Source organism: Clinocottus analis, unplaced genomic scaffold (assembly GCF_023055335.1).
Source record: "Clinocottus analis isolate CAN_PGR_092001 unplaced genomic scaffold, fCliAna1.0.p SCAF_20, whole genome shotgun sequence".
Lineage (NCBI taxonomy): Eukaryota > Metazoa > Chordata > Actinopteri > Perciformes > Cottidae > Clinocottus > Clinocottus analis.
The window spans coordinates 12,795,333-12,816,027 of NW_027175932.1; the positions used below are offsets into that span (position 1 = coordinate 12,795,333).

At 44.6% G+C, this 20,695-nt stretch overlaps 1 protein-coding gene across 1 annotated transcript; it reads right to left on the reverse strand.

Moving 5' to 3' along the window:
- Positions 1–1,062: 1,062 nt before the first annotated feature.
- Positions 1,063–11,503, reverse strand: e2f7 (E2F transcription factor 7). The gene is made up of 13 exons (XM_068586680.1): positions 11,309–11,503; positions 10,687–10,782; positions 9,945–10,262; positions 9,439–9,598; positions 8,999–9,238; positions 7,300–7,455; positions 7,069–7,212; positions 6,736–6,918; positions 6,543–6,627; positions 5,768–6,056; positions 4,989–5,160; positions 3,833–4,278; positions 1,063–2,783 (listed from the first exon to the last, which is right to left on the reverse strand). The coding sequence occupies exons 2-13, from the start codon at positions 10,771–10,773 to the stop codon at positions 2,622–2,624; spliced, it is 2,442 nt and encodes an 813-aa protein (XP_068442781.1). The 5' UTR covers positions 10,774–10,782; positions 11,309–11,503; the 3' UTR covers positions 1,063–2,621.
- Between the last annotated feature and the right edge of the window lie 9,192 nt (positions 11,504–20,695).

The window sequence follows — 20,695 nt, forward strand, 5'->3', positions numbered from 1 at the left end:
TTTTATTGCTGCTTCTATCGTTTGTCTTTACCATGTAAAGTGCCCTGAGTACCTTTTTAAAGCGCTAATCAAATAAAATGTATTATTATTAGCAATAGTCAGTGGTGTAGTAGTGGTAGTAGCAGGACGAGCGATAGTCAGTGGTGTAGCAGAACTAGCTAGTAGTAGAAGTGGTAGTAGTATAAGTGGTATTAGTAGTATAAGTGGTAGTAGTAGTAGAATTGGCGATAGTCAGTGGTGTAATAGCAGTCAGGTTTGTTAAGCTAGCTTTTGTTTGTGGTCGTAGTTGTAGCACTTGTAGAACAGGCAGCCAGAGTGAAAGGTTGTAAGCAAGTACTGAATGGTAGCAACAACAGTATTTATTGTAGTTCATTATAGTTTAAATTGTTATAGTAGTACAAACCACAGCATGATGGTGTGAAGCATACCACTAGTTACTAGTGTATATTTGACAGTGAATAGGAGCGGTGTGTCTTCATTGTAGTGTTTCTGGCCACAGCAGATACTTGGCTGAACTATCTATATAAAGTTAATTGTCCCAGCTGCTGAGGTTTACTGTCATAAATGCCTCGCAGGGCCAAACACATATTGGCAGCTCCCTCAGCTCAGTTTAAATGCCGATGTAAAAGCTTAGATTAGATGCTTATGTCCTCACACAGATGGTGTGTGTGTTTGTACGTTTGACTCAATCAGCCCGATTTGACCCAGGGATCACAATTAATGTGTTTCTCCCCAATTAGATTTTTATTTATTATAAATAATTAAACCTCAGCGTACCAATTGCATTTTTACTGCATGGTAAATTAAAAAGTCAACCACCTTTCTGCTTTATCACAATGACGTTTAAGGAGTGAATCATTTTTTATAATGATGCATATTATAACACAGGCCATCATCTCCATTTGAGCGTTTATTGTGTACAACACCGCAGTTTGCAGTGACAGAAATTGTGTAACTACCTTTGCATGACGTGTAAATCGTTTTACCCATTGTAGAATAAAACGGAAAAAGATGATATTTGCTGAACATACAGTCACAAAGTCACACACATGACAAAGCTGGTCAGTCTTACATTTTTAATGAAAGTTTGTGGAAGTCATACAGAGCCAGTTTTGCCCTTAATGAACTACAGAGAGCAGAGAGCTACAGTGAAGGAACAGCTCCAGGTTTTGTAAAACGATAGCGGACACAACTACTAAAATTAGCAGTGCAATAATAAAAATAATTATTTCCAAACACAGTGAAGCAGCATGTAACATTCTGCATGTGAATGAATAAATGACAATATTAATAAAATATACAAAAATAGACATATGATTGTACATTAATGAATACCCATCCACTGGTCAGAGTGGATTATTTGTGCACCCTTTGGTGTGACACCGATAAGCTCTCCTGAATGATTCCCGTACAAAGCACCAATATTTTTTGACTTGGTCGTCCAGAGGCCAGTTGATGGGCTTATGCCGAGAGAGGGCGGTTGATACAAATCCAATCAGAATCTGTAATCTGAAATATAACTCTCTTATCTCAAGACAAGCAGCCTTTTCAAGTAAGGCACTTAACCCCCAACATCCACAGCCAACAGCAGGTTGTGGTCATACTGAGAGGTCTCCCAAATGTGTCGGGACTGTACGAACGATTCTGAGCTCAGTCTGCTTTCCCTGGATAAAGAATAACATCATTACAGTACTCTGATAAAGTCACAAGTATTCAAGTACCTGAGAGCGTCGTCACATTGTCCCTCAGTCGTCAGTAACCACAGCTGAAGGGTTTGGTATTCAACATTTTAAGCACTACGGTTGCAGAAAACGTAGACCAGTAAAACGTGTCTTTCTGATGTGTGATGGATGCACACGCTGAGCATCGAGCAGGCCAAGAACTGTTCCTGGAGATGGTTGGCTGGCTGTAAACAGTTAAGGCTTTAGTGATTTCTCTCCTCACAGTAATGTCTGAAATGAGCGAAGAGGGGGTGATCTGCTACTGACCATGTACAAACTGGAGATCTGCAGCTTATAGGATGTCAATTCTACCTTGATAATGCAACAAAACCTGAAGGGGCCGGCTAACAACAATCACTTCAAAATTAGGTATTCTGTCAGACACTTAGTGCTAAAAAAAACAGTTAATGCTCAATTACAGTCCCTGTAATCAACATATATTAGCTAAAATATAAATAGCAGTTGGCCTATAATACACACGGTATGGGGAATTAGGAAGCTTGATCACGTCGGGGAGGGGCATTAAGCAAAAATATAAAATACAGCAGTGGCCAAATCCCACCACAGGAGGGCACTGTGACACTGGCAGTACGGTGCATTCACTTGTGTCCCGTAATTGAACCATCAGGCACATTTGGACTATTTGAGACAAGGACCGATAACAAAAGAGTTGGCAGAACGTCAGACGTCAGAACGTACTTTTTTTTTTAAGGAAGAAAAGAGTATATTTGAGGTTTCCGCTGACAATGTTTTGCTTAAGTTTAAATTCATGCATTTTGTAAGGAAACCTTTTAATTTATTAATTAATAAGCTTAACAACACACCAGTGGTTCAAAACCACATTTTTCACTTTCAACATCCGAGTGTTAAAACAGCATCTCAGCCAACCGTTCCATCTCCTCACAACTGGTGTGTGTGCGGGTGGCCGACGTCCAGCCTCCTCTGTGCCGAGCCTCTTTTTCGGGCAGCTGGCGCGGCGCCGACTACACTTCCCAGAGTGCCCGGGGTCTGGAAGAAAGCCTTGGAGGCCGACAGTGCGGCTTCCTTCGGAGTGTGTGGAGTCTGTGAAGGAGATTGAAGAACATTCAGACAGAATCCTGCTCCAGCTCGTATTGTTGTAGGGATACGTTTTGATGGAGCTGCCTCTCAAATATTAATAAACTGCCACTTTTGAGACGCTATTCATACATGACTAGTGATAGAGAACAAAAAGAATAAAACAATTACCAACTGTTGAGGACATTAATATGGTGTGAACCGGGTTTATTTTTTGTTTAAAAGGTTCCATTTTGGATTACAGCCAATCTCAAAACATTGATTTGACAAAATCATTTCATACCAGTATGTAGAAGGCACTAGTAATTTGCAAAAGGACTTTTTTGTGTGTGTTTGGTCGTGAGCAAGTCTTACAGGGTTAACAATTGGTGTCATAATTGGTTTATTAGTCAAATCAATTAAACTAATAATACCAGTGATTATGTTTTAAATGACAAAATATTAAATTAATGAATTGGAAATAGTTACCAATTCATTTTTTTGACAAGTATCCATCTAAACAAAAATCTTTTGTGTGGGCCAAATAAGAAGAAACATTCTTGTTACTCACACCTGGAGCTTTTCACGACCGTCCCTCTCTGCCCATATTAAAAGTGAGAGAGGGGGAGGACGCCCCTGATTTATGACTCATTACGACACTTCCATTGACTCCTCACAGAGTTTCTAACGCAGCATTAATTAGCCGTCCAGCGCCTCGGCGGGTCGCCTAAAAAACACTCTGTTTGAGAAGAGCAGTGTCGACAGACTGTGTTGGGCTCCACGGACGAGAACATTAATCCCCATTCAACAACTTGGAGATTAATCAACTTGAACGCGCTAAATGAGAGCGAGTGTCTGAATGACTAAACGAGGGGAGACGTGCCACAAAACAAGCTGCTGCGCTTGCTCTCGCGTCAAGCTGTGTTGTGGCATTTTAAAAGAAAGGTCATGCATCATTACGGAGGCAAACGATGTCGGAGTTAAAGTTTTTAGAGCAGAGAACTGTGAGTGTGTGTGTGTGTGTGTGTGTGTGTGTGTGTGTGTGTGTGTGTAGGGGGGGCTTCAATAGGTCTTACCAGTGGTTCTGGTGTGTGGATGCTGGCAGTCTGATGCAGTCCCGAGGGGGAACGTGGAGCTCCTGCCGCTGAGCCGTACTGCCTGCTCTGTTCTGGAGTCGCCGGCGACGGAGCCGGCAGCCCGCCGAATTCAGACGTCATGCCATACGGCGCCGCCCCCACCATGAAGTGGGCGGGCAGGCTGAAGCTGAGCTTGCTGCGGGCCTCGGGGCCCTGCTGCTGCTGCTGCTGCTGCTGCTGCTGCTGCTGCTGCTGCTGCTGCTGCTGCTGCTGCTGATGCTGCTGCTGCTGATGCTGCAGGCCGCCGGCCACCAGGGGGTAGTGGGAGAGGGCTGCGGAGGGCAGCAGGACGTACGGCAGCGCCAGCGTGGGAACGCTGCTGTGGGGGAGCGCGATACCGGCTGCCGGCTGGCTGGCGGAGAGGAGGAAGTTGAGGCTGTTCAGACCTGGAGAAGAGGAGGGTTGTTAATGTGATGGACGCGTTGAGAAGCAGCCACCTGACCTGCACAGAGACGCGGAGACAGAAATCAAGCCAACCCTCTGTCAGAATTACGCAGCGGTCTTGTTTTACCTTCTCGTCCTTCTGTGACTCCTATTAGGCAACTACTTTGTTTTTATCTACATGCATATTAGTGACTACTTACTTGAATCCATGTTTTATTTGGTCCTACGTTGTGTAACCATCCCGTTGGTGACAAAATACTTACCAACATAAATTCAAAGTATTCATTACTTTGACGTCTATCGTAGCCAAACATCAGCTCTTTCTTTATGAAACGGTACATTTAATTTGCACACATACTGTCAGTGCATGTATGAGCCCCCCAGATTTATACGCTTCACAAAATAGAAGCATATCTGTTCCCAGAGACGCGCATCTTACACGCTTTTCAAATAGATAACATAGACAGGTTCAATAGAAGTGCCTCCCTCGGCAACAGCTTGTGCCCACGTTTTACTTCCCGCCAGCTGATGTCATTCACATGCTGCTGCAACAAGGCCACACGCATTTGCACATGTTTGCAGCTTAGTTTTGACATATAGTAGTAGTAGTAGTAGTAGTAGTAGTAGTAGTAGTAGTAGAGGTTGCCAAAAACCACACCTCTCTTCTGGAGCTGCCAGCTCAGCAGTGGCTGTGTGACCTGGGCTTTATTACCTGCATTGTTGGGTACATAGAGGTAGTGCGACGGTGGGGCGGGCTCACTGCTGCCAGCTAGACTCTCATCGAGCCCCCGCTCTCTGAAGAGGCCTGCCGGGTGAGCGGGGGAAGTCCTGATGAGACCCGTTGACGAAGACTCGGCTGCTTCCCTGTGAGGTTTGGCGTTCACCTAGAAGGAGAACAATATGAATCACCCCGGATCATGGCACCATCCATTAAGAGCTGCATCCATGTGACCGAGACGCGTGGCACTATTCCTCAAGCAAAATTAAGTCTATAATCTTAAAGGAAAATTGCATACGCGAAAGTGGGACAATTTATGACCCAGCAAATACAAATGACTGCAGTGATTAACACTCCTTCTAACAACATCAACACAACAAATGACTCTCTGTCAAGTTGTTTTCCTGATGCACAAGTGCAGCGCTTTGAGAGCACCCTGGACCTACCGCTGGAAAGGACCTTGATATCAAGAAAAATGTGACTTTTCAATTACGGGTGGTGCACATAGTCTGATTGATGCCGAGGGTTCTCCAATCACAATGTCCTATACATTACTAATATACTTATTTAATTACACCAGGAATGACTTATCCTCATCAGCGAGCGTTTAGTATTTCATTTCTTTTAATTTATCGGTCTGCCATCCAGAACTAGCCGGATCTTGTGATCGTGGACGCAAAAACCTCACAGGAATAAAGAAGCGTCGTACTGCACTGAACCGGAAAGCAGTTATGCCGTTTCCAGCTCAACGGAGACGAGAACAGATCACTGACCTCGTCACATCCCTCTGACCCGGACGCCCCCTTCTTCTTCACCACCGCCCCCTCCTCTTCCCTCTCTTCCCTCCTCCTCTTCCTCCCCTCGTCAGACTCCGCCTCGGGCGACCTCGGACCTTCGGGCGCCCGGTACAGCATGACCACCGAGGGCTGGGACAGGCTGGGCAGGTAGGCCAAGCAGTGCGGGGGGGAGGAAGTGCCGAAGAGGTGCTCCGGGTGGAGAGGCGGTGCCCGCGGGGCGGGGCGGGTGGAGGACGGAGCCAGCTGGCTGCCGGCGGGACGGTTACTGCAGAGAAAGAACAGGAGCGGGAACTGATTAGACGTCAGGCTTTAATCGTAGAAACATTGACTAGTCTTACTGTTCCTACGAAGCCAAAGCACACACTCAAAGGAGATGAAACCGATCCGCAGTGGCATGTGACATGTTACATGTAGCCCGGAGCTACAAGCACATCAGCCAACGCAAACACGAGCAGCGAGTGTGAAATATTCTGCAGTCTCCTTCAGTGAACGGGGACTTCATTTTGAGCCGAGCCGTTCATCACATTGACTTTACCGTCCAACATTGTGTCCTTGTCCCAGGCAGCTTGTGTGGATTCCCTCCAGTAAACCTGATCGACTGTCCCGGCAAAGGTTAGCAAAGAGTGACTGTGGGCAGTAAACTGATCGGCAGTAAATCTGTGTTGGTAGACTGCAGATAAATGGGAACCGAGAGCGCGATAGGGGGGGTCACAGAGCGGGATGGGTATCTCGTGTGCCGGCGTTAACTCACTCGGTGCCGTTTCCAAACTGCAGTCGACACACTGCGCTGTTGCCTGTAGTCTTTTTGGAATAATCCACCGGCTGGGTTGGCAGACCTGTGGTTGGAGGGACGGAAAACAATGAATCGCACAAGGATGTAACACGTTGTATTGTATTAAGCTACTGATTGACTGGACAGCGGCATAGACGCGAGTGTCTCTTACCCGTTCGGTCTCTCCGCGGACTGCTGGGCGCAGAGTTGACCAGCCGCGGTACGGCCACAGAAGCGGGGGCGACGTTGAAGGAGGTGTGGCGCGCCATCTTGGCTCTTCTGAGGTCCAGGCCTGCCATCGGCTGCGTGGCCTCAGGCAGAGTGACGGCCGCCACGTTCACAGTAGTTCCTACATCTGGGTGAGGGAGATGGAGAGAGACTGAGTTAGCACGACAGCGATAAGCTTTTGGCCATGTAACGTTTGGGCTTCATCTCAATCACAGGTTTTTACAGCTCCAGAAAAACGTTGGTTCACTTAAAGAGTCATTTCTACTTTAGTTCTCACCGGCGCTCCGAGAGCTTTTGAAGTCGACGGGGCCAAGCCACTTGAAGGCCGGCTTCCTGCCTCTCTCCTCGCGGACATAGACCTTCTTTATGAGGCCCAGGCTGGTGAGCACGTTTGCGATGTCGTACAGCCGGCGCACCTTAGCTGAATACACAGAGAGGACGTTTAGTCCGGATGGAACAGAACAAACAGGGTTTGTATTACGAGACACAATCTTTTGTACTTTCTTACTTTTGTACTTGCTGTGACTGGACGAGTCCTGACTCTCCTCGATGAGGATCTTCGCTGCCGCGTCCAGAGTAACCGTCTGAGTCTTGGACACCAGGAAGAGCATGACGAACTTCTGACTCATGATGCGCAGAGATTTGTCTTTCCGGTTGCCACCAGCTACAAGTAACAGTCATGAAACATGCAAACGTGTCAGACTACTGCAGTCACAGCTCTCCACTAAGAAGCCCGTCATCGGAGCACCAAGCATTGACGAGTTGATCATTAACCACGAGGTGCTTAAAGTGTGGAGTTGATTTATATACATAAAAACACCTTAGTGAACACGTAAGAATCGATTTTCAGCTGGAGGTGTGTTGATCTGTGTTGACAGCGCAGTACAATTACATCATCCAGCCAGCACATAACCAGCAGACGTTAATCACTGAATGGATACCTTTTGTTCACTATCATTATATTATTATATCATTACCCGGCCACCATGCCAAGTCCACTCCCACACACACCCACACATTCTGCCGTAACGAGAGGCTGGTGAGCATGTATTGTTGAGGGCTCACAATGGAAACCAGGCTTGTAATTGTTTATGTGGGTTTAAAGGAAGTGATCGTTTAGTCTGAGTGTTAGTTTGGAGGAAGCTGCCCTGAAGATGAAGGCCGCAGTCGAACAGTCAAATAATCACCTCCTAACGTCTAACCCTAAGCACTTTTCTTTGACCTCTGCGGAAACGTCATGTGGTCAAGAAAAGACGGGAAGGAGAATTGATGAGTTAGGAAAAGACAACCGTAGTGTTTAGAGGATCAGACTCCACTTTCACTCACGACGTAGTTATGACGCGACGGCGGGCGATGTTAGTGACGTCGGTCTGTCTGCAGCGGTGAAACTACAACGTTGTAGTCCAGCTCTACCACAATAAAGCATCTGAAATACTTCATCTGTCTTCTTACAGTGTTGCGTCATGCAGACGATTGAACAACCCGGTTCATATATTACTTTATTAACGAGGGTTGGAATAGAAATTAACGAAGGAATATGAAAGTGAAACCAAGGGATTTTTTACAGAGTGCAAAGCTACTAAACTGTCTTTTCAGTTTCAAACCTGCTGAATTAAATATAATATGGTGTGTCATATATGTGTCTCATATCCCTTTATGTTGTTATGTTTTATATGCAGATTGTAATCTGATCATAAAAATATGCAGACAACAGTTTAAGAAACACAACTAGATAGTGTTTTATTGTAATTTAACAAAATATAGAAGTTTGATTACTATACAGACGTGTTTAGCAACACCAACGTAACGTTCGTATTTCCAAGTTATGCTACTTATTATTTACATGATCTGCGTTTGTTTCATGATCTCGTGAACGGCCGAATGAAACTTCACTTTACATGTTGTCGCCGCAAGGGATTGTGGGTCGGCATTATCTCCTTTCCTTTCGTTAAGGAAGGTCCAGTGGTTCCTAAGCTAAAGGAGCTAAGTTTTCCTCATTTCCCTCTGTGAGGAAGGTTCCTAACCGAAAAGGACTTTTGGACCGCAGTCTGAATCTAAGCAAGAAATTGTAAATGTACTAAATTAAACTGATGGTTTTTTTTTCGCTATAAGTGCAACTACAACAGCAGCCAACGGTGAAGAAGTAACGGTGCTCAGAGAAGAAACTGAGGGAATTAGTTGCTGGAAAACGTAGGATTTTTTTTTACCGTTCCCGGCGTCTCCTTCCACACCGTCGTCTTCGCGCCCCGGTCCGGCCTCCCTTCTCTCGGGGGCCAGGTCCATCTGGAGGTGGTAGCCCTGCTGCCGACCCCTCCGCTGCAGCTCCTCCAGCGTGGCCTCCAGCCGCAGGCGGCCGTACCAGGTGTAGCTGTTCTTGGCGATCCGACCCACGATCATGAGGGACTCCAGCACGTTGACGATGTCGTAGATGCGCCGCCGCTCCACCCCTAAATATTTCAAGACAACACACGAGAAATTATCCGCTTGCTTTCGGAAGAAATGTGCTCACGTTTGAATGAAAACTCCACAAATGGCCAGTGTTTCGATTAAATGAATGCATTGCTCCAGATGCAGCTGTTTGTATGAAAAAGAAGGCCCTAAATCCAATAACACAGCGGCTTGGACAAGTCTGACACCCATTGCTTACCGAGACTAGTCGCCACCTCATCCAGAGAGATCCAGATGGGGCTGTGCAGCGGTGGGTAGTCGGGGTAGAGGGCCAGGAACTTCTGGCACAGCAGACCCAGACTCTTCTGCTTCCTGCTCGGCTTCTTGTCGGCATCGTCCTCTTCATCCACAGCTTCAAACTGGACAGACAAACGCATACAGAGATGAATGAGAAACATTCTTAAGTCTGCTGGCACTTTACATACAATATTACTTTGTCTATTCGGCATGAATTCGGCATAACTGAGTGATTGTATTTGTACTATATTGAGCTTTCAGCTGCTAATGTAAGAAAAAGGGGAGGTTTACTCGTAAAGACTCTGGAAATTGTGGCTGGCAATGGATTTCTCCTCAGTGGTTGAAAATAATACAACTTTTTTTAGACTACTAGACCTTATTCAATGCCATATTGACTATTTTAGAAATATTTGGAAACCACATGACGTTCAATAACATGGGTGTAGCAGGTTATAAAACGTCACGTACCTGACAGGAGTCTTCCACCTCCGTATCCTCCGCCACAGTATCCGGACTTGCTGGCTTGTCCCTCTCGTTCTCGATGGGTCGAAACAACACCTTTTTCATCTCTCTGTCCCGGATGTCTGGGCTCGCCGCACTGATCAGCATCTTGAGATTGGCCGTGGGCGTCCAGGGCTCGGCCAGAACTGTGTGTTTGATGGGGGTGATGTGAGTGATGTGGGCCAGGTCGGGGGTGGACCCCTTTCTGCTCATCAGCAAGGCAGGAGTGGGGGACTCTGCAGATTTCAGTGGCGTGGACCTCCTCCTCTCCATGCAGATGTTTTCCTGAGGAGACGTAGTTTTCAAACATTCAACATTTGCTTGGTTAATTTCCACCGTGACGTCCCAACAACAGGCACTCATGTTAAAATATTTAACCTGCAACCTGTAAAACCCCAAAACTTCTTCCAGGGGTTTTATTTCTGAGGTTAAAATGTTGACACAATGACAGACAGACCAGAGGCATGCTGATGAATTTAGGTGTCGTATCTAAATAAGAAATTAACTACTTTCTCTGACAAAAAAAATGTTTGTATCAATCCAAAAACCACCCCAGTTAAACCCATTTCACAACCTCATCTCGCTGATTAAGATGCCCCCACATCTGTCTCAGATTGCCCCGATTCTGCAGTCTTCCCCCTAGTTTTATCACATCAGACCCGTTTCACTGTTTAGCCCACACCTCAGGTTAAGCAGGACGTCACCTTACCTTTTGTTCACTTTGGCCCCCATCCTCCTCCGTGAAACTTTTCCTGGGACTTGTGAGGTCTTTCAGTGAAAGACATTCAACTTCCATCTGGGAAAACTGCAGTTCAAACACAAGAGAAGAGGTATGAGAGATCCCTTACAGATGATGTAATGGTGAAGCTATGTATAAGTTCAGTAACTTATCGTTAACTCAGACGAGTGGTCAGCTGAATTTGGCGCAAAGAACACCAGCTAACTAGCCCTTAGCAAGCTAATGTCCGTAACCCAACTATCAGTTCCCTCCTTAATAACAGAGCTTTAGTGCTCACGTCACGTGCTCCTAACGCTACTACACCGCTGTGCAGTGCTGAATGTAGACATGACATTAATAAATAACGTCACTTTGACGTTGTAACGTAACATAGCCTCAACATTCTCAACTTGGTAGGTCAATGCACTCATATTAGTCCATACATCTAGGTGTGGCGGGGCCTGTTAAAGGGGACGCTTGACGTTATGTTACTGTGACATATTTATAACGTTAGTCATAAATGCTCATTGAGCTTTAACGAGCTACTCGGCTAGCATCCCTAGCTCAGCTGACAAGCATACCTTAACGCAGTGGTACAGCAATTATATCTCACCGTTATCTGCTGCTGAATGAATGAAATCTTCCAATGGAGGCCCGTGTCCGGTTCTATCGACTTGTCAGTGCGTATTTTCTTCAGACTAACATAGCAGCTAATTTCCCTCTTTAAAATAAGCGGGCCTGTCCTGTGACTGTACCTCCAGTCTTCTTCTCCTGTGCGATTCGCGGAAACTCTGCACTGTCCCGGGGAGACTCGAGCATCCCCCGCTCAAGCTTGTTTTCTGGCGCTCTCCGGCATCTGGCTCATTCCAGCCAATCAGCGCCCAGATGAATGACCGCGTCATTCATTCCCAGCCAATCAGCGTTGTCTACTTTGCAAGGGGCGTGAAAAACAGCCACGCCTCCTGACTTGTGTTGGCGGGGCAACCGGCGCGCTCTGTCCAAGCCAGAGGAGAGTTAAAAAAAACGAGAGGTCTCCCTCTGTAACTATTTCAAGTGCAGCACCAGAAATAGCGTTTGTTTTTGTTTTATCCAGCACATTTTCAGTACAAAACTAATAAGCGAAAAAATGATTGTCCAGTTCTATTCAGCAGGGATTAACAAGCACGGGAGACATAGGGAGGCGCCAAAGACAAATGAACACACAATTTAACAAGTAGTACATGAACATGTCTGTCATTTAATGTACAACTTCCATGAATCTTCATGCTGCCCACTTTTGGAAGTGAAAACAACACATGTATTCTGAATACCGTGAAAAACTATTTTCTGAAGCGAGTGACTCGTTATCTTAATAGACGATCTTTGACTTTCAGCTGACCGTTTCGGCATCTCCCCTGCTTGCTCTCCAACAGTGACACAAGCGGCAACTCGGCTTGTTAAGCCCCTCACCTAGAAACCCATTATGATTACCTTTTAACCCTAAACACTCGGGCTTTTGTCTGGCTGTAATTAGCTCTGCGGTTGAAATAGACAGATGGGAGGTCGGCGAGGGAGGCGGGGGAGAACACCAGTGGCGCTAATATCACCTGGAGCACAGCGCGAAAAGTTGTGGAAGAGGAGTGGTCTTTCTTTTTTTGCAGACAGGGTCCCGCCCTGCATGCAAAGAGGCTGTCTGAGGAACAGCCAGAATTTCTTACATAATAGCTCATTATACACAAAATCTGCCGCCAAATGCTATTCAAATCTGAGCCAGTGGAGAAAGGAGGGAAACAATGAATCTGTGCTACCATTAGATATGGTTAACAGTTTCAAACTATGACGACACATTGTAGTCTACAATAATGTGGAAGTGGACACCTTTCTAACTGCAAGTTAAGTTATTATGAAGCAAAATTGTAACAAAAACATTGTCAGCACCTGTATGGATCTTCTGTGCACAATTCATCAATTACTGTTGTTCTTTACACACTAAGGAGGACACTAGATTGAAGTTCACTGTATAGTTAAACCCTAATCTCTTACTACATTTAATCTGGAAAAAAAAAACTTTGCCCTTTTGTCCACAGATCATTGTTTACAATATCCTTTACAGTCCTATTCAGCACTGTAAAAGCAGAACAATATTTATTATGCATATACATCTACAGAGAATAATTTGTGACAGTATATTTCATAAGAATGCTCGGTGTTAAATGCATACTATAGTATGGCTGGCAGTGGTTCAAAAGAGTCTATACCGCAAGGTGCTGCACAAAAGTGATGGATGCCAAGCTTGATGTTGACCGCTGTTGTTTTCAATGTAGCTGTCCGTTGTGAAATAAACAAGAGCAAACATTAGGAGAATAGTGTTTTAGGGCCAGAACACTGCTGACTGTGAACCAAACTACAACTCTGAAAATATTACTTTTAATGATGGTTTGTCTATGCAAGGCATTCTGGGAAATGTTATATCACTAAGGCTCTTTCTGCTCTTGCTGCCTTCTACCCTCATCACTTGTCTTTCTTTCCCTGCCCTTTATCCCTCCCTTTGAACTCATATGACTTCAACGCTGGCTGGTTTTTGCCTCTGTTTCTCTGCTTTGTATTGCGGGCTGACCTTCTCTCAAACTGCTCTGCTAGAAAATTGTTAGGATTTACACTGAGCTCAGTGACGATAATTTACAACATATGAAATGTGTTACGCCTGACATTGGCCTTTGATATAAGCTTCAGACACAATCTGAAGTTAGCCTGACAGGTGCAGACTGCCCCATATCACAGTTGCACTTCCCTGTCACACATTCTTGTTGAAAAGACTATTTCTACAAATTCACTTTTAAAAGTCCCAATAATATACTTTGCCAGGTAAGGTGGGCTCTTGGTTGACTTTCACATGGTGGACATCAGATGCTAAATGCTGCTATAAGACATTTTTTTTTAATTTCCTGGTCAACACCATCACACATTAATGGGTCCAAATTGTCTCACAGACATGCTTTTTAGTCTCTGCATCTGTCTCACTGGTGTCCCATTGAGCTACAGCAGGATAGGTTCTCCATCACCCTTAAGACTCCCCCAACGTATGGAGTCCTTCTGTGTTCCAGATGGTGCCACAACCTTTACGAGGGACCTTGTAGAAATAGAGCGATTGTGACCTGTTGACCTATTGTGACCAGATTATAGGTGGGGTGGATGAGTAGAACTTAAGCGGGGTAGTAAAAACTTTATTCAGGTTTTTAAAAGAATCAAAAACATTTTATCACCAACTCTTTAAAACATACAAAGGTTTTCAGTTTACTATAATAGAAGACTTCAAACCAGCAAATATCCACTTTAGATAAGCTAAAGCGATGAATTTCTTCTACTTTTGCTTTAAAGAAACACTTAAGGGTTAAGTTGATCACCAGAACTGTTTGATCTTGCTCTTTGTTAATGGACTTATCAGTCAGTTAGATTTCCGCTCTCAGCTGTCTGCCGGGCAGGTCGTGACTTGTCCTTCATCAAGTTGCCAGGGAGTCAGCCGAAGCTGTTTGGGTCCCAACAGCCAGCAGCGACTCCCCTCCTTCTGCTTTCACAGGTCTTCACATTTGAATCATGTCACAACACAAAAGTCCCCTCTGATTGGCCGGTGAAAGCTTTGTGCGTCCTAAGGTACCAATCTGTCAGGTCTGACAGATTGCCATCAACACTCACCTAAACACACCTCAACAAGAACAGGAATGAAAACTGATAAATTATACAAGCAATGCTATGTCTTAATGCAAAAGCACTGCTTTTCTTCATCTTCTGTGACAGTAAACTTGAATATATATATATATATATATATATATATATATATATATATATATATATATATATATATATATATTAGTATTCGTTGAACTAAACAACCAACTTAATTATATCAACCTGAGCTCTTTGTAGCCTTTTGTATCTGACCTTTTATAACAATAGATTCATCAAGACAATAATCTCCAATGTTATCCATCAGAAAACACAAACAATGAGGCTGAACTGCCTCACACTGGGTGTAATGCTTGCAGCTCACCTACAGCGTAACCATGGATGATAAGCACATTTTGGTCAAGAGCTTATGATTTATTTTAATTTATATTAAATAATTAGAGCACCCTTTCCTCCCCAGTAAAATGCTGCTTGTATTCCTTTATAATTTCTATTGTAATAATAATAATTGTTTGGGTCACAAGGCATATACGTTATAATACAACAAAACACAACACTGCCGCAAAAAGGTGAACAACAGTAACTGCATTTTCTTTTTTAGGTCAAAGGTTATTATAATGTATCTTTATGAATATAGCTAAAGAACATAAATTGGTAAGAAGTGAAAGCTAGTTGGTTGCATTTGCGTCCACCATTTTGGACTGAAGCAAATGATCAGTCAGTAGAACAGAACGCTCATTACAAACATAGGAGGTTTGAGACTTGACTTGGACATGTGACCAAAGATTTGAGACTTGACTTCATGCTCAAATACTTGAGACATGACTTGAACATGTTTACCCAACGACTTGAGACTAGACTTAACCTGCAAAACATAACTTGTGCCTCAAAGATAGATTGTGAGCATCTCAGTCCTGTGGGTTTGATGCATGCCCGTTATGTCAAGAAAAATAAATTTGGGCACAAACCAATTGGCTTTTTCTGTCCAAAAGGGTGGCAGCGCAACCGGTTGTCAAAAGCCCCACAGTTGTGTGTCTTTGCTTCTATACTCTTTAATGTCGATCATCCATTCATCCAACGGGAGGTTAGAGAAGTGAATCAATCAAAGTGAGTGAATCTTTGATGTCTCCTCTTGATGAACAGCACGACTCTCGAGCCCCCTTCATGTCATGTTTCTTCCTCTCCAAAGCATTTTCTCATAAGGCAAACCGAAGATCAATCACATTTAGAAGGCTGTTGGGGTTTTGATGCAGTCTTATTCAGATTAGATGAAGATTATTATTTTTGGTGAACATCACCTTGAAACGTTTTACTGTAATAATTTGTATGAGACAGTGAGTACGCCTCTTCTTCTCTCCCTTCTGTCCCTCTGTCACAGCGATCCATGGCTCCTCAGCCCCATAGTCCCCCTCTGGTGCCCCCTTGTTCCAGTGAGGAGCAAATTTCATGCGGTCCTCTGTAGGATTATGCAGCCAAACAAGATCCTCTTCTCAATATGGCTGAAGATGTGCTTGTTCCATCATAATACAGTTTTTGTTTTTCATGCACCTCACTGCCTGGCACCACAAAAAGCATTATCCAGCCTTTCAGCCAGGGAGGTCACAAAGTCAGCATGAGAAGGAGGCATGTCCGAGCGCACCATATCCGGTGACAGCAACACATCCATGGGAACACAAGCTTCCTGTCCATGAGTTAATAAGTGAGGAGTGTAGCATGAACAGATGTGTTGTAGGCAAAAGCCACCTGTTTCAGATAATCATTATCTTCACCTGTGCAGGCAAGCGATGAGTTGGCCAGTTGATCGATGAGAGTCCGATTAAACCTTTGGACCATGCCATCTGATTTGGGATTATAAACGTAGTGTGTTTTTTTTTAATCCCTAAAAGTTGACAAAGTCTTCTAACAATCCTAGCTTTAAACATTGAAAAGCACTTCTGGAACGCTACGCACCAGCACGTAATCCTGAAACAGACACTGTGCTACTGATTGGGCCGTTTGATTCAGAAGAGCATACAGGTTTACAGACTTGGAAAAGTAGTCTTTGACCACTAACACACATATATTGTCCTTAGAAGTCACTGGTAATTCAAGAATGTGCATTGCCACTCTCTGGAATGGTTGAATCGCTTGGGACCCACCCGTTGGTGCCCACCCATTGGGACCCACCCATTGGGAGCCACCCATTGGGAGCCACCCGTTGGGACCCACCCTTTGGGACCCACCCATTGGTGCCCGGTGCTTAGGGGATCTGCGGGTCTGACATGGAAGGCACTGCACGCTCCACTGTCGAAAGTCTTTAAACACAGAGGGCCTGTAACAAGTTTGTCTTGCTCGTTGTCACACTCTTTCCGCTGAGAAATGCGCCGATACAGGGCCTCTATGAAGATGCTGCAGCACTTTAGGGACAAGCGATGAGGGTACGACCACTTGATACTGCACGTTCTCATGGTTAAGGTAGCCGCTCCGATGTAATGTCTGAATTGCCGTACAGCTCCCACTACAGCCCAAAGTTCTCGGTCAATTGTGGACCAGCGTGAGTTAGTGGCGAGCAAACACCACCATTCTCTCTTGTCCTTCTCTGTCTTGAGCACCAACACAGGCCCCAATGCTTTCATGCAGACGTGTACACATTAAAGTGGATGTTGAAGCCTGGCATAATGAAAAATCGGGGTCTCTGAGGGCACCCCTTTAAGTTACTCAAAGGCCTCATTATATTCAGTGGTCCATTGGAACGGTGTGCCTTTACATGTCAGGTGGTGCAGAGGTGCCGCACGTATTTAGGGACTGTCTTAAATTAATTGTGGAGGGGAAGCTCATATTTTATTGAAAAAATAGAAGCAAGGCCCTCATTGTTATTAAGTTCTTTTGACCCGAAAAGATAGACTGCAATAAACTCATTCTAATAAAATGTCAACAATATCATATGAATCCAAATACAAATTTTAAAAAAGCCCATGGATGCCATATTTTCTATAATCTGATCTTATTTTGCTTTGTTATTTATTGCCTTACCTACATTGTAGACCATTCTCCCTTCAGCAAAGGGAGTAAATCCAAACTACAACAACAACAACAGAAAAACAATATGACCCTTCTCAATTTCCAGCCATCCCAAGAAACGATATCACCCGTAAAACCCCTTGTAAATTGAAAATTGACACCCTGACTCCAAATGTAAATCTATGGATTAGTCTTGTTGATGAGATTGGTAAACAAACAACCTTTATACAAACATGGAGATTAATAATGATTGAAGGGGGGTAAAATTATGAGCCGTGCAGAGTCGATACTCTGCTCAATGAACTGGGGAAAGATGCAGCAGACATGGAGAGATGAATTAAAGGAATTAATGCGCCTCTCTATGGCTATGAGTGATGCTACAACAGTGATGTCATTGTCAGTCATTGACATTGTCAGAGTCCAACCAGGGTAATTGCATCTGTTTACAGTCAACACTCAGTGATCTCAACCATGAACAAGCTGCCTCGAAACAATTTCACCAGTGGATCATTTCAGCAGTCAAGCATAAGGACTTTAAAAATCAATCTATTTACTGCACAGTTGATGCTGCGGGTGTACCCAGCAAACATCAAGTTAATCATTTGCTGGCTGTAGAATAGATAATAATAACTGTGAATGAATAAAAAACAGGAATGAGATGATATTCTCACTGTGTTGAAATATAAATACCATAAAGTCATTAGAGTACTTCCATCCACACTGCGACTGTAAAAAAGTTGAGCGTTGTATGTGACTGATTTTGTCAGAGACCTGGTCAATATGTTGCATCCCAAAAGCTTGTACATTCACATAAACAAACACACAGTCAAATAACCCAAGCTTGGACACAAGATGCATTTTCAAATCCATTTACCTCCGTAAAAGGTGTCGCATTACACAAAATGAATCATTGTCGACCTTGATTTCAGCGGGAATGATACCGCTTCATATTTCTTTCCACAGTTTGATGTTATTGTATTTCACCTGGCAAGCAGCACAATCTCAAACAATATCAGGGGAAAACAATTTGGTGCAAATTGGCGTGGAGCCGGCCCCCAGCAGCTCGTTAGGTTCAGAGAGAGCTGGGAGCCTGCAGGAGGCTGATTTCAGTGACTTCAGCCCCAACGCATTTATTTACTCAACAGGGTCCCCGCACTGAATCCCAAATACCAGCAGCTGTTGCTATGAGGTCTGGTTTCACTTTGTCTTCCGTTCATTTGTATTGCAGATGTGTTTTGTCGAACATAAATTTTTCTGAGTCTTTGACTGTGAAGGGAATATTTCACAAAGTGTTAACTCCCTTGTCTACATCCGCTCATGCCAATTTGTACACATTGTGCTTCTCAGATCCTTCTGTTAAGCTAAAGTATTAATACAACGGTATAAAAATACTCATTGTGAATATACTAAAAGCGTATACTGACGCAGTGGAAAGCATAGTTAAAGATTGGGATGAATATTTACATTTATCTGAATATAAACCACATATAACCATTAAAATCAATTCAGTTTATTTTGTACAAATTTGCCTTATAGGGCTTTACAATCTGTACACCTACAACATGCCTGTCTCACATGCCTGATACTCAAAGTGGCCCACGGTGGTCCAGACAAGGTGATAAGCATACCGGAGGTCCAGCTTTTAAAAAAAAAAGGTCGCTCCTTGCAGAGGTTCGAAGGCGGAGTTAATAAGGGGAAGGGGATTCTTGTTCTTAATAGTAATGTTACTTAGCCCTCGGTAATCAATACAGGGGCGTAGTGAACTGTCTTTCTTGGTCACAAGCAAAAGTCCAGCCCCTACCGGGGAGGATGATGGCCTAATTATCCCTGCAGCAAGAGAGTCCCGAATGCAAGTCTCCATGGACTCCCGCTCCGGGCGGGACAGGTTGAACAGCTGACTGAAGGCTAGTGGAGCACCAGGCAGCAGGTCGATGGCACAGTCATAGGGCCGATGAGGGGATAGTGAGAGAGCCTGCTTCTTGCTGAAGGCCTCACAAAGATCCTGATACAGTGTAGGGATAGCTGACAGGTCAAGGGCTTTCAAGTCAACTAAGGAGGCAGCGCCCTCTGTAGGCACTTGGGCAGATCTTAGCCAAGAGGAATGACAAAAGGAGCTCCAGCTCTGAACCTTATTCTTAGACCAGTCTCCTTTTTGGAGTTGCACTGGGCCTAAAGAGCGAGTGAGACACAGAGAAAAGCTGATGATGTAATAATAAACTAATAAAGTTTGCTCCTTGGATCCTTAAAACCGAAATCCCCAGTGGGCCAACGGGGTTGGGCTGGTCAGGACGCACAACCTTTGTGCCTCTTGTCACTTGACAGTTTTGACTGAATTGGGGTCTCGTCAATGCAGATGAAATTCATTGTTTTTTTTCCCCACTGTGACTGACGAGCGAGATTTTAAGAAGACAACATAGCTCTGGCGATTTTCTTTTCAACTGTGTGTGTGTATATATGTGTGTGTGTGCGTGCATGCATGCATGTGTGGGAAAAGGGTTTGTGTGTGTGCATGCAAAGAGTATAGGTGTGTGTGTGTGTGTTTGTGTATGTTCAAGAAATAAAGGTGTGTGTATGTGTGTGTGCGTGCAAAGAGTGAAGGGTTGTGTGTGTGTGTGTGTGTGTGTGTGTGTGTGTGTGTGTGTGTGTGTGTGAGAGAGCAAGGAGTTAAGGGTTGTGTGTGTTTGTGCAAGGAGAAAAGGAGTGTGTGTATGTGTGTGTGTGTGCGCACGCAAGGAGAGAAGGTGTGTGTGTATGTATGTGCGAGAAATGTGTGTGTGTGTGCATGCGTGCGTGTGTGCGTGCACGCAAGAGCAAGAAGTTAAGGGTTGTGTGTGCATACGTGCCAGGAGTAAAGGGGTGTGTGTGTTTGCAAAAAATTAAGGTGTGTGTATGTGTAAGCAAAGAGTAAAGGGGTGTGTGTGTGTGTGTGTGTGTGTGTGTGTTTGTTTGTGTGTGTGTGCCAGACCCAGGAGGTGATCGTCTGGTGCCCGGTTGGGCTCAGCCAGAAGAAACATCATGGAGCAGCCACCCTGTGGACTCACCACCCACAGAGACAAGCACCGGGGCCGTATGCTCAATAAAGTGTACCTGGTTCAAGAAGACCTTTGGCCGGAGATCAATGATCGACTTTGTAATCTTATCATCTATATGCGGCCACATGTTTTGGACACTCGGGTGACGAGAGGAGCAGAGCTGTCAACTGATCACCACCTGGTGGTGAGTTGGAGCAGATGGCCCGGGAGCAGGCTAAAAAAGACCTGGCAAGCTCCAACATGTTGTGAGGGTGAACACAGAACGCTTGTCAGAGGATCTTGTTCGCAAGGTCTTCAACTTCCCC